The sequence below is a fragment of the Haliaeetus albicilla genome, chromosome 9 (genome assembly GCF_947461875.1).
Source record: "Haliaeetus albicilla chromosome 9, bHalAlb1.1, whole genome shotgun sequence".
NCBI classification, from domain to species: domain Eukaryota; kingdom Metazoa; phylum Chordata; class Aves; order Accipitriformes; family Accipitridae; genus Haliaeetus; species Haliaeetus albicilla.
Window position 1 is genome coordinate 32,734,890 of NC_091491.1, and position 12,688 is coordinate 32,747,577.

General features: G+C 44.7%; 1 protein-coding gene across 1 annotated transcript in view; it reads right to left on the reverse strand.

The window, feature by feature from the left end:
• PDE6D (phosphodiesterase 6D) overlaps positions 1–12,688 on the reverse strand; it is a 45,208-nt gene that overhangs the window by 30,600 nt on the left and 1,920 nt on the right. The window contains exon 2 of the mRNA XM_069793042.1: positions 9,308–10,089. Within this exon, the coding sequence (XP_069649143.1) occupies positions 9,308–10,089 (782 nt within the window). The remainder of the gene's footprint in view (positions 1–9,307; positions 10,090–12,688) is intronic.

Here is a 12,688-nt window from a genome sequence, read left to right on the forward strand (position 1 = left end):
CTGTTTAAATAGTGCATTTTTATGGCAACAGTGTAACTGTAATGATTCCTTGTGGATTAATGAGGGTGCCATACATGAACAGTCTGAACTGGATTGAGAAACTTATTGGCTCTTCTCTCTCTTTCTGGAAAAAGTATTTTAAAAATAATGTGCATCTGCTCCCCAAGGCTGCATGGGATTTTCAGCCAATGATTTCCTATGTCTGGCTCATTGAGAGCTGCAGGAGAATAGAGTCTCTAATGGCACTTGCTACGTGGTCCCAGACCCTGTTTGTGTGTTTGCCTGGTAACTTGCCACTAAGTACAGTAATGCTAAAGACCCCTTGCATGGAACAAGGGGAAAGAAGATGACTATCTTACTGAAGTCATCTCAGATGCATTTCTCTTTCTTAAAAGATGTGACCACAGACTTAGTGATGTGAAGCTAAAATGTTCAACTAATAATGCTATGCTAGGATTTTAGAATTAGTGCTGCAAGGGTAATTAAGCATGGTAATGTGAGAAGCCTCCTCAGGTGAGTTGGTGCTGAGTGTTGGAGAAGGCAGCATGAAGCTATGTTGAGAACAAATTCATCTGATTTAAGACTGAGGCTGTGGGCATGACACCTAACAGCAGCAGTGGTTGGAGAGGACTGCTGTTTACAGCCCTCCCCAGCTGCTTCTTACTTTCTCCCTCAAATCTAACAGCTGAGCTGTTTGTAAAACTGCTAACCTGATCTACTTGACCAGCACAGGTCTCTGCTCCTTAACCTATTGCTTAAGCTGTTTAAGCTAGCATGCCTCATTCTGACTGAAACAGGAGGTTGCAGTGCTCATCTGAGCAGCTCAGCTAGTAAATCTGAAAATGAGGTAACAAGCAGCTGGGGATGGTAATCTGTGCTCTGCACAGCTGCTGTGACAGAAGCACACATCAAGAAGAATGTAAGGGCAGATATTTTTCAGATGTACTCTTCCCTCAGATGCAACAAACCTATACCACTTCCTGGACTGAGCATTTTTAAATGTCACTTAAAGGCTAATAAAGTTCAAGTGACATAACAATCAGGAGGACTTTTTTTCCTCCTTATCTCAGCTTCTGGGAAAGAAAATAACTTTACTAGAGAAACAATGAAGTCTTGTTGTCAGTTGGACTGGGACTGACAGGTGAGTATTCTAATGTACTAAAGAGTCTACCCTAAAGACTTAAACTGGAAGTCAAATGTCTAAAGTATCTCCAGAAGATCCCCCTGTATTAAAGGTCAGTAGGTATTTCTTGGTGTCCAGCTTCCAGATAAGTTGGTCTATTCCACCACATGGCAGTACACTAATGGGGACAATGGTGGTGGTTCTACCCTCTCTCTGCAAACCTCTTCCTTCAAGAGGAGTTGGGATTGTTGCAGAACTCCCTTCAAGCACAGAGCTAGCAACAGTCCATGCCAACAGATGAACAGAAAATAGAATTTCCTTTAGCTTTCCAAACCAAAGTGACTTGATGTTAACTCTCACTTACCTGGCAGGCTGTCCCTGAACAGAAGTTTCTGATAATCTTAATAAAACATCAGATGGATTTTTTGGTTCCAAGCATGTGTAACCTTCCTTTTGGAAAGGCTTAAATCAAGTAATCTGAAATGTGGAGGAAAGAGGCATGCAGGCAGATGATCTGCTTAGGTGGGGTATACTTTCATTGGTGATTAAAGTGTAAAATCCCCCCATTTTCTTGATAAAATACATAGGAAAAGATGGATATAATCAGCTGGCCCAAGGACCAAATGAGCTTCTGACTACAGAGTAGGTAAGGTTTATGTATGCAGTGTAGCATACAGACTGACCCATACAAATACTCCTCTATAGAATTACTAAAGTAAAATCACCTGCACTCTCATTTCCTCTAATGGAAGGAAATGTTGCTCCTAGTTAGTTAAGCAATTCTTTCAATACAGGAGTGGATAAATTTAATAACATGATGCTTTTGTGCACTGCTATCCCAAAGGCTGACTGAAAATAAAAAATTATTTCTCTTGCTTTTTACCTATGCATGTCATTTTTCCAGAAGAATGTTGCCTGATATTCTAGTCATGAACACAATCAACTCGGTTTCACTCGTGGCTGAATTAATCTGATACTGTTTCCCTTAAGTATCTTCTATACCTAACATTTCTGTCGCAGTGAGAACTCTGCTCAGGAGAAATCTGACAATGGAATCTCAAGTTCATAATCACAACTGAAAATCCTGGCTGTCAATCAGGATTTAGCAATATGCAGCTGAGAAGTGGTTCCTACTGTTGCTCATGAGAACCTTGGTTACTGTGAGGTGTCTTCTGGACATAGCCTCCCAACAGTCCTACTGTGTCTACTTTGACATGATGTCAAATGGCTTTGAGAACTTCATAGTAATGCCCAATGAATGTATGGGGGTGTTTCCTCAAAAACTGTCATCTACTCTTTAATGCTGGTCTGGGAGTGATGCTACACAGATGCCAAACCTCTTGTTTCTGTGGGTGCTCCTGATGTAGCCCCAGGATAAAAAGGCAGCCCTTGAGAATGGTTTTTAGTATTTAGTACTTACTACTGTGATTTTTTGCACATCAAGTGTAAATGCATGATCTGCTCCTTAAGATGTGTGAAAGTCACCTTTCATGTGCTTACAGAATTAACTTTTGATAAATTTTGCTATATTAATATGCAGAAAGACAAAATTCAATATTGCCAGGTGGACCTTAATAGATCATGATGTTTTCTGCTTGTTACCTGTATCTGGGAACCTAGCATACCTCATACTTCTATACAAACTTTGACTATACAGATGTAAACAAAGCACTGGTTTATCTTTAATGGAGGGTCTGAGCTCAAATTTGGAGCTGCCTTAATTTCCCAGCTTAGAGATAGGGAAGAAGAGGCTTGTATCACATAAATTGTGGAAGTCAAAGGCAGAAGTCGAAGTACAGTGGCCTGCTATCTTATGAACTTCATGTAAAATTTTGATTCAACATTCTTTCCAGTTCAACTTAAATTCAGAGATAAACATGTGTAACAGCAAGTTGAATCTGCTTCCATACTAAGTGCTTTAGCTAAAAGAAAACCATTTTTTTCAGAGACATGGGAGACACATCAGATGTCTGTATATAAAAAAAAACCCTACTCTGAACAGTATCTGTTTTAATTTGAGGATTTTTAGCCGCCCTCCCTGCTTGTCTACATCTGTGTAAGCTTGGCTTTTTTCCTATGTGTTGGCTGTGAAGATGTATGGTGGGGGAAGAAGCTGTATCAATTCTCACTTGATGGATTAAATAACTGTCTTCTCCTGTGTGAAAATTAAAATACTGTAACAACAGCTGAAGCACCAATGACTTCCAAGGATGCAAAGAGTAACTGATATTATCTTAATATGATATAAAGGAAATACGGGGGAATAATTTTTCTAATGACAACTGCATTATTTTAAGTACCTTGTTAGGTCAGCACTAAGCAAGCAATTAAAAATACTGAAACCATAATTCCAGTGAAATGCTGGATGGGTAAGCTTTGGAGAGATGAAAGGATAAATCTTAGAAATAAAATTCTAACCACAAGGTGCTAAAGTAATATTGCTGACTAAAAAGAAAAACCCAAATGTCAATGTCAACTTACACTTTTAAATCAGTGTTAGTTAGATGTATTCTCTGTAGCACCTGGCAACTCATTTGTTTCCTGTGATGGTGGAGCTCTTGATGCCCTTTCCACTGTCAAGGGCACAAAGCACTACTTCCAACACTATGAGTGGATTGCATTGAATCTGAAATGCAGAAAACTGACTGAAGCTCACTCAGGTATAAAGTTAATGCAAATCACTAGTTTAAGCATAATTAAATATGTACACTTTTTTCAATGAAAGTTAACAAAGGGAGGACAGGAAGTTTTTTGGTGTTCACTGACAAACCAAACCTGGTAAAATTGCTCCTGCTTTATTTGCAGGTATGCCTCATGACTTATGCATAAGAAACATAATGAGTCTGTATTTAGCATGCCAGAACTATAGATCATTGCATACTGTGGAACTTGTGTCAATGCTGGAAACGATTCTCATGTGGTAAAGGTACTTTGACCACAGTGACACTTACTTAACTACCAAGTACAACCTGGCTAAAGCTTCTCTGCAAAACTCTGGTCTCTTTGAACCAAAGATCTCTTGATGCTGCCAGGCTGGGAACTTGTTCTGCAGTCAGACTAACTGGGAATGTGTACAGCTCTTGCTTGTAAAGTACTCTAAGGTTTGTAGACAGGAAAGCAATAATGAAAGTTCAAGAACAAAAGAAGACTAATTTTTTCATATGATATAAATAATGAATTATATGCATTAGGTGGAAGAACAGTCCAGTTTTTAGAAACCAGAAACATGGATGAGGAAGCATAAAGTTATGTTTTCTAGAGTGTTCTAAAATTGCATTGGCTGTCTATAGAGTATGTTGCCCAGCTTCTGGGCAGCCCTGTTCCCTCTTATCTGGCCAGTGCCTCCTTTTAACCCATGAATTTGGTGATTCATCTTTCTATTCCATTGCAAGAAATCTAAACACACTGAGATCTGAGGGAAGTGCACAGAGGAAACCTCAAAACAAAGGGGAACTTTTAAGCCAATTAAAGCTGCTACCTTGTTAGTTTTGTAAACACTGCAACAGATAAGCATTTTAAATGAATAAGCAGTTAAAGATCTACTGGCCTACCAACTAAATTGGAAACTCAATTTGATGGAGCTTCCATTTGGATTTCTCAACTTTTGAATGCTGCATCAAACTAGTTCAAAACTTCAGTGACTATTCTAGGAATTGATAGGCAAGATTGCCATTGACTACAGTTTCTGTGTGTATAGCAGAAACCAGGCAGAATTTGGAAATGGAAGTCTCTGCAGAGTAATATAAAGTTCATAGACGCTCTTAATGGTTTCTGGTATAACTATATTTTCATTACAGCTCTATCTTTCTAAGAGGTTAATCCTCTGCTAGAATTATTTTCTAGACAGAAAAACAATAGTGAGAGGAGGATTGGAAGCAGCTCTGGGAGCTAGGAGGATGTGGCACAGGGAACTTTGAGGATCCCAGAAAGTAGGACAGCCTTTGACATATAAAGTTTTTCTTGTGAATGTTGGAGTGCCTGAGCTACGGATATATGTTTATACTGACCACAAATACTAGTTTCATAACTCCATAATTATTCTGACCTACAGTTAATATTGCCTCTTCATGCTTATGTTAACCATATTAATCTGTTTCAGGAGACTTCAGAAGTACAGCAAGCTATACTGTGTAGCCTTAATGGAAGTTCATGGAGAAGCTTACCTTAAACTGATAAATATCTATAGGGCAACTAACACTATGGAGATCCAAATCCGATGACTCCTCTGTACAGAAGCAAATAAAATAGGTGATATCTTGTTTGACTTGTAAGACTTAAAATAGAAAATGGATGTGCTTACTCATATGTTGAGAGGTTAGACTTGGCACCTAACTATGCTGTGAGACCCAGCTGACTTGTCTGGGTTTTCTCTTCCTTGCTGTTCTGGCTGAAACATTACAGGAAGAAGTGCATAAAGAAGCTGAACTGTGGTGCCTCAAGAGCTGGATGTGAATTTGTTGTTGCAAACCATGACTGGATATTTCTAATCTACAGCATGGATGCTATGTAAGAAAGCAAAGCATGTATGCTTTCCAAATGCTGGCACACCAAATTAAATAGGGTAACTGTCTACAGTGTCCTTATTCTAGTGAATATAGTGCATAAAAAAAATATTCTGTGCTAGTCTGTATCAGAACAAAGATAAACAGGCAACCCACAAATTATCAAGGGGCCTGGTGGGGGGAAGCCATCACCCACCCCCCCCCCCCACCCCCCCCCCCCCGAGTCTTGACTGTTAGGGAAATACATTATCAGTGTTTCTTTTCTGAAAAAGGATGCTAAATGCATACATTTAATAGTTCACACTAAGTCTAAAGATAAAATGACAGAATGAAACCTGAAGAATGTATTGAAAGGGGAAGTGAGGGTCAAGTAAAATGCTAGTCTGTAGCTTGACAGAGTAACTGTCCCATCTTCTGGAGAAAAAAGGCATAATCAAATTTCATGCATTTGAGATTATAGGACCAGCTGTGCATAAATACTCATGGAAATAAGACTTGGCTAATATTCCAGAGGAATGAATCTTCACTTACAACTGAACTGATATTGCTTATAGTCAAATGACAAGTCTGTATTTTCATAGTACTAGACTACCTGTAGATATTAAGTGTGAACAACTGCTGTTCAGGTGAGTGCCTTCAAAACAGGGAGTTGATGAATGTACTTACAAGCTCTGTTAACAAATACTGTCCCTGAAGAAGTGACAAGCTATAAAAGTTTTTGTTGTCTGCTTTCAATCTTCTACTGCACCATATTTACTGGACTGTCAGTGTTCAATTTTTAACTGGTGCCATAAAAATTCTTAGGACAAGTGTCATAAAGTATAATGAAAATCCTCATTTGCCTGCAAGCATCAAATAGTTCTCCTTTGGTTTTAGTCATTTTAAAATAGCAAAATCTATGGGAAGAGGCAGTAAATGTTTCTGGCTTGAATTTCAGGACACTAGCCACAACATGTTTCTGCACTAGTGTCATAGAGGAAGGAAGGCATATCTGCTTTAAAGTTAGAGGGTGAATTTGGGCTATTATTTAATTCCCACAGCAGCATGTCCCAATCAGTTGGAAAGCCTGTAATTAACCTCTTCTCGGGAACCACAAGTAAACAGAATTTGTCTGAGGAAACTGTGATTACTCAATGCGAACTGGATTTCCAGCTAGAGTGCCTGTTCCTATGTTTAAGTAAGTATTGTGGAAGTCTGCTTCCTCAATGATGCTTTCTGCCCTATCGGCTGATCTTGCCACACAAGGAATCTGATACATACAGAACCTAGGTGTAATACTGTGCTAGTTTCTTGTGCTAAAAGCAAGTTCAGTTTGAAGTGCCAAGCTTGCAGGGTGTGCTTAAGTTGGTGGAGTTGAACTCCCTCCCTCTTGGAAGGGGAGGAGAAAGTTTTCAAGTACTCAAAGTATTAACTCAACAGCTTTTTGGAACATGTTTCTCCCTTCCTTTCTATTAAGTAAATTAAATTAGCACACACAGCAGTAGAGTGGATGGGAGATAAAGCATCTCTTTAAAATGTAATGCTCTCCAGAATACACACACAGTGGAAGTCTGAGCTGATGGCTGCCTTGCAGAGAGCATGGTCACATCTGGGCATGAGTTGTTTCCTGTGTGGATGGCATAGTGTCTCAAGGCTTCCCCTCACAAATGAGGAATGTCTGTTCAGCTGCTTTTCTGGTTTACTAAAGGCATATGTAGATGTTTTTCAGCTATTTTAACTTGCTAAAAGTTCCAATTGTGAAATGTTTCTCCAAACCTTCCTGTTTCTCAGACTCTATACTACTTGGCCCCTATGGCAACTACTGAAGTACTCTAGCATGTTTTTGGAGAAGAACAGTCACGGGTTTTGCCTAAAACTGTCCTGTCAGAAGTAAAGTTTATATTGGTGTTTTGCAAGGACAAGCAAAGGAAGACTAAACTTGAGGTACTTCAACCTGGAACTGCAGAGTATTTCTACTAAAGCTTCTTGCCTGTGCTATGGATGCTTGAAATAATAGAAGTTTACCTTAGGTTTGTCTAACATCCTTCCTCTGAAAGGGCAAAAAGCATTTTCTTCTTAAGCAAACAGACAAAAAAATGGGTTATTTCATCTAAAGTTGGACAAAGACCTTCATGTAAATTCTGCTACCCAGGAAAGACTATATACAAATGCATGCAAAAAAGCACTTGAAAGTTTATTCCCTAGGCTTAACTTTCCAAGCACTCCTCACTTCTACCAACAGCTTAGACTGGTCTTGTCAGAAGCTTATTCTTTTGCTAATTGCTGGCACAAAAGGTTCTTAAATCACGTTTTGACAGCTGAAATATTACATCTTCATAAATAAAAAGAACTGTCAACAGCGCTAGTGCAGAAGCAAAGGAACCAGATGCAGTACTAAAAGCTGGGGGAGGGGACAATGGTTCAAAAGTTAAGAAAAGCCTCTGCCTAGTTTGATAGCAGCTATCTGTCTAAATCCAACCTAGAAAATTAGATCCTGCTACAGCTGGCATAGAGATCATGAGCATCTTACTGGACAAAAAACCCTGTTTAGAAATAATAGTATTAGATCAAGAGGTTATTCTGTTCACTTCTGTCCGTTTCATTGTAAAACCAAAAAAAACCCAGACCAACCAAGCCACAACAATTTTCTGCTGTCTAAAGCTCAAACTAGCAAGCTTGCATTTGTCTTCCAAGCTTAGAAGAATCTACTATAGTAGTTTTATTTTACATGTGGCATATTTTTCCCACCCTTAGATTGTACATGGGCCTTTAGGTTCAGCCTTTCTCCACTGAAATTCTGGGTTGGAAGGGTGCATGCAGGATCTTGCTTCTCTTCCAAGCTCAGATCTATTTCATCTCCTCAGTATTAAATTGATATTCAGAAACACAGATAGGAAATGAGAATGCTTTTTGAAAGCCACAACATGAAAAGTTTTAAAATTAACTGCACAGAAAGGCATTAACACCTAGAATGCTAATTGCATTAGCAATAAAAGACACTGTATGACCAACACAACATGTGCCAGTACCTCACGGTATGAAAAGGAACAAGATATTTAGTTGCTTCTGGACCTGAAGACCAGGTATTTCCTTTCCAAGCTGAGGTGCCTAAGCGCAGGCTGGAGGGGAAGGGATCAGATCCTCCTGGGACCGAGGGCACCGGGTGCCGAGCTGCTTCACCTGCCCTCTGTAAGCTGTCCTCGCTGGCCGAGGTGGGGGGCTCCCCCTGCTCCGGGGCCCCCGCCTTCCAGCCCAGCCCCTCTTCTCCGGCCGCCCATCAGCAGCCGCCGGGCGGACAGCTCCGGGCAGGCGGCGGCGGCCGCTGCCAGCCTGGTGGGGGCTCTGGCCATCTGCCGCCGCCCCGGTGGGGACACCCCCCCCCCACCCCGCGCCTCGCAGCGGCACCCAGCGCTACGGGGGGTCCTTCCCCGTCCTCCGTCCGTCCGTCCCCAGCCGGCTCAGGACCGGTCCCAGCCCCGCGGGGGTGCAGCCGCTTCCAGGGGGAGGGACACCCCCCCCACCACCACCGGAGGGGGAAGACGCCATTGGGAACAGCCCAGCCGGGGAGGCGTTTCCATGACTACCCCCTTCCCGCCCTGGGGGCCCTGCACCCGCCCTCGCCACAGGGGGGCGACCATCCCCGTACCGCCCCCCCCCCCCCGCCTCAATCCCTCCCGCCTCACGGCCCCCGTCGGGAGGATACAGCTTGAAGCCCCGGAGGATCTCCTTGGCCCGCTCGTCCGTGGCCGACATGGTCCTGCCGCGCCGCGCCGCGGGCGGACGGGGCTGGGCCGGGCTGGCCTGGCTGCGCGGGCCTGGGCGGGAAGGCGGCGGTGACAGCGGCGCCTCAGGACCCCCCCACCCCTCCCCCCTCACTCCCTCGCACCCGCCACTGGCCGGCGCAACCAACCCGAGCGGCCTCCCGCCGCCCCGCCCCCCGGCCCGCCGCTCCGGCCAATCATCCGCTGCCGCCGCCTCGCCGCCCCGCCTTCTGGCGCACGAAGGACGGCGCAGCTGTCCAATCAGACGGCGAGTTCGCGCCCTCCACCCCCCCCCATTCAAGGGCGGCTGCGCAGCGGTCGTTAAGGCGTACTCCCCGGCCGAGCCTGACGTCGCCGGGGGACGGGAGTCGCCGCAGGACAAACCTCTCCCGGCCGCTGCGCTCCGCCGTTGTGAGGCTGGGCCGCGGGGGGGCGCGGGCCGGGAGCGGCGGAGGGAGCGGGCGCCCCCGCAGGCAGCGGCGGCGGCCCGGGCGAGGGGAGGGGAGGCCTCCGGGGGTGGGGGGGTGTAGTCGAGGGGGCGAGAAGCCGCCCCAGGCCCGGTCAGCACCCGGCCGACGCCAGCCCTCAGGGCTCGGTACCGAGCGGGCGAACGCCGCCTGGGCTGTTGCCCGAGCTGCCGGAGCTCGGTCGGCGCTTCTCCTCCCGCGGTGAGGAGCCGAGCTCCAGCCGTGAGTTTGGGTAGTACTGGGGACCGGGGTGCTTGCTGCGTTCAGACCCAGAGCAGCTTCTGTGCGTGCCTAGGCCGGAGCTGACAGGACCAGCATTATGGAGAAAGTTTAAAATAAATAGTTGGTTTTCCCTCGGACAAAAGCAGCCGCCTTGGTGCTGCGGAAATTTGGGCTTTGTGTTTGTGTAGCAAAGTAGCTTGTTGGGGAAAGTCTCTGGTTCGTTAGCGCACCCCAGAAGCCAGGCTGTTCTTTAATATGAGCACGACAAATTAAGTCCTCCGTTAACAACCTGAGCGCAGCTAATACAAATAATTAATAAGTCATGAGAAAAATAAAGGCAGCAGTTGTAATCCAGGCTCAGAACAGGAACAGTGAATAATCAGGGTGCCATCAATACGTTCATAGCTCTGCTTGCCTCCAGATCAGCCACTGTACAAATGAGAACATGAACATTAATAAAGGTTGCGTTTAATGCAAAAGGACAAGGCCACTGCCAGTATAACCAATAAGAGATCTTAATAATAAAAATAGGTAGCATTTATTTCCCTGATGTATGTGATCCATGCTCAGTTCCACACCATCAGTTTAAAAGTGTATGAACAGATCATTTTGAATCTGGGCAGAGCGCCAGGGGTACGCTATGCTAATATATATCTATCTTTTATTAAGAGTCCTTCCTGGGTTTTAGATAGGCTGTGTAATTGCATGCTATCTAAGGAAGAGGGACTAAAGATCACCAAGGAAAAAAGACTGACAGGGAGAAAAGGCAAGCAAGAAAAAAAGCAGACCTGAAGAAGGCAGAAACAAATGGTTGTGTGGGGGGGAAGAGCCTGCCTGGTAGCAGTATGACATGCTGGTTTACACAAGACATAAGGCACTCAATCCTGCCTCTGTTCAGGCTCCTCAGAGATGAAAGAGCCTGAGACCAAATGGATCTCGCAGCGAGGAACAATTGCAGCTTTGAAGGGCTTCTCTAGCACGGGGGTAGCAGTGTTGCCAGAATTTGGGGCCTTTGTGTTTTCTGGCCAAATCTCAGAATTCACCTTGCTGTGCAGGGAAGCACAGGCCTCTCATTTCTGAATTTCTGAAAATTACAGAAGAGCTCATGGCAGAAGTGTGAAGTCCTTGTGACTGCTCCAGGCACAAGCAGCAGTGGAACATGTGACACCGTAACTCAGTGACAGAAGCCCTGGGATCTCTCCTCTCAAAATCCTTTAGCTGCTTTAACACAAACACCACCCTTGAGCACATCGTCTTTCCAATCTACTTGCAAGAAAGTTGCTGCAAGTATCACTATGCCTTGGTGCCACTTTGTACTGAAAACTTCACCTTTGCTTTCACATCTCTGGCAGGTGTGACAGTTTCTGAGCTGCCACTGCAGGTGAGAAGACACATCCAGCCTGCTTTCTGCTTCACCAGAAGCTGTTCTCTCAAGGTGCAGATAACGGAGCTGGTGTTTCTGCAGATCAGCATAATTGGGAGATAGTTTCATAAACTGGGGCTTCATCCCACCCCACATTTGATGGAAGGGGTTGTACAACTGCATATCTGCAACCACCCAGACACACACGTCACTCCTCGCCTGGCCAAGGTGCAAGATGAGAGTCCAGCAAGCAGCTTAGTCTCTGGATCCTGGGAAATGCAGAGAGCTTGACAGCTTCTTCAGCAGAGCGTGGGTGCTTCCATCACCCTGTGCTCTGGAGATGTGTGCTGGCAGCTGTAGGGGTCGGAAGCCTGGAAAGAGAGAGGATAAATGGATGAAGTACAGTGAAAGCATGCACAGATGAGGAATGAAACTGTATCCAGGACTGTGTTAGCATTTACACAGCCTAGCTTCCCCTAGAGCTACAGGCCATTCAGTCATGTGCAGATGCACCTGCTCCTGCTCTAACATGGCCATGGTGCCAACAGTTGATTTTATTTTGCTTGAAGTTGTTGGGAGGTAAAATTATTATAGACACTTTAGGAACCAGATCCTAATCCTGGCAGCTAAATCTAGCCTAGTGTATGATTTCTGAATACAATGTGTATTATCTGGGTTATTGGTAAGGTCCTATGTTGTCCTAATGTACCTCTTTTCACAAGAGTTTTTGATTTAAAGTGCCTTATTTATGAAAGTTAAGGAAGAAGGTAAGAAACACAAAAGTACCCCTTTTCACTGTCAGCCCTCTTTTTGGTAAGGCCAGGTGGTAATTTTCTTGCCAATGACACATCAGAGTTGGGACTTCAGGAGGGGAAAAACTAGCCCCGGAATCATGTCCCAGAGCACTGGGAGGTGCACACCTACAAGGGGCGAAGCTAGTGCTGCTGGCCTGGCAGGCAGGAGGCAGACCAAGGCCGGGTGCAGACACTGACAGACTGAGCAGCTGGAGTTACAGGGCGCTCAAGAGCCTGAAGAACCAGACACTGAACTCAGTGTGGTAGAAACTACAGGACAGAGGGGTGTCATTGTGCTGTTAATCACACCCTTTCCCTGTCTCTGTCCCTTACAGGTGACTTTGCAGCCTTGTGTCTTGGCTTCTGACTGAGAGAAACCGTGTTCTCAAAGTCTCTCTCTGGGGCTGCACGACCCCACTGCTTGGGGAGATTACTCTGGATTTACAGTTTCTTTTCTTGGGCAATGCAGGGAAATAA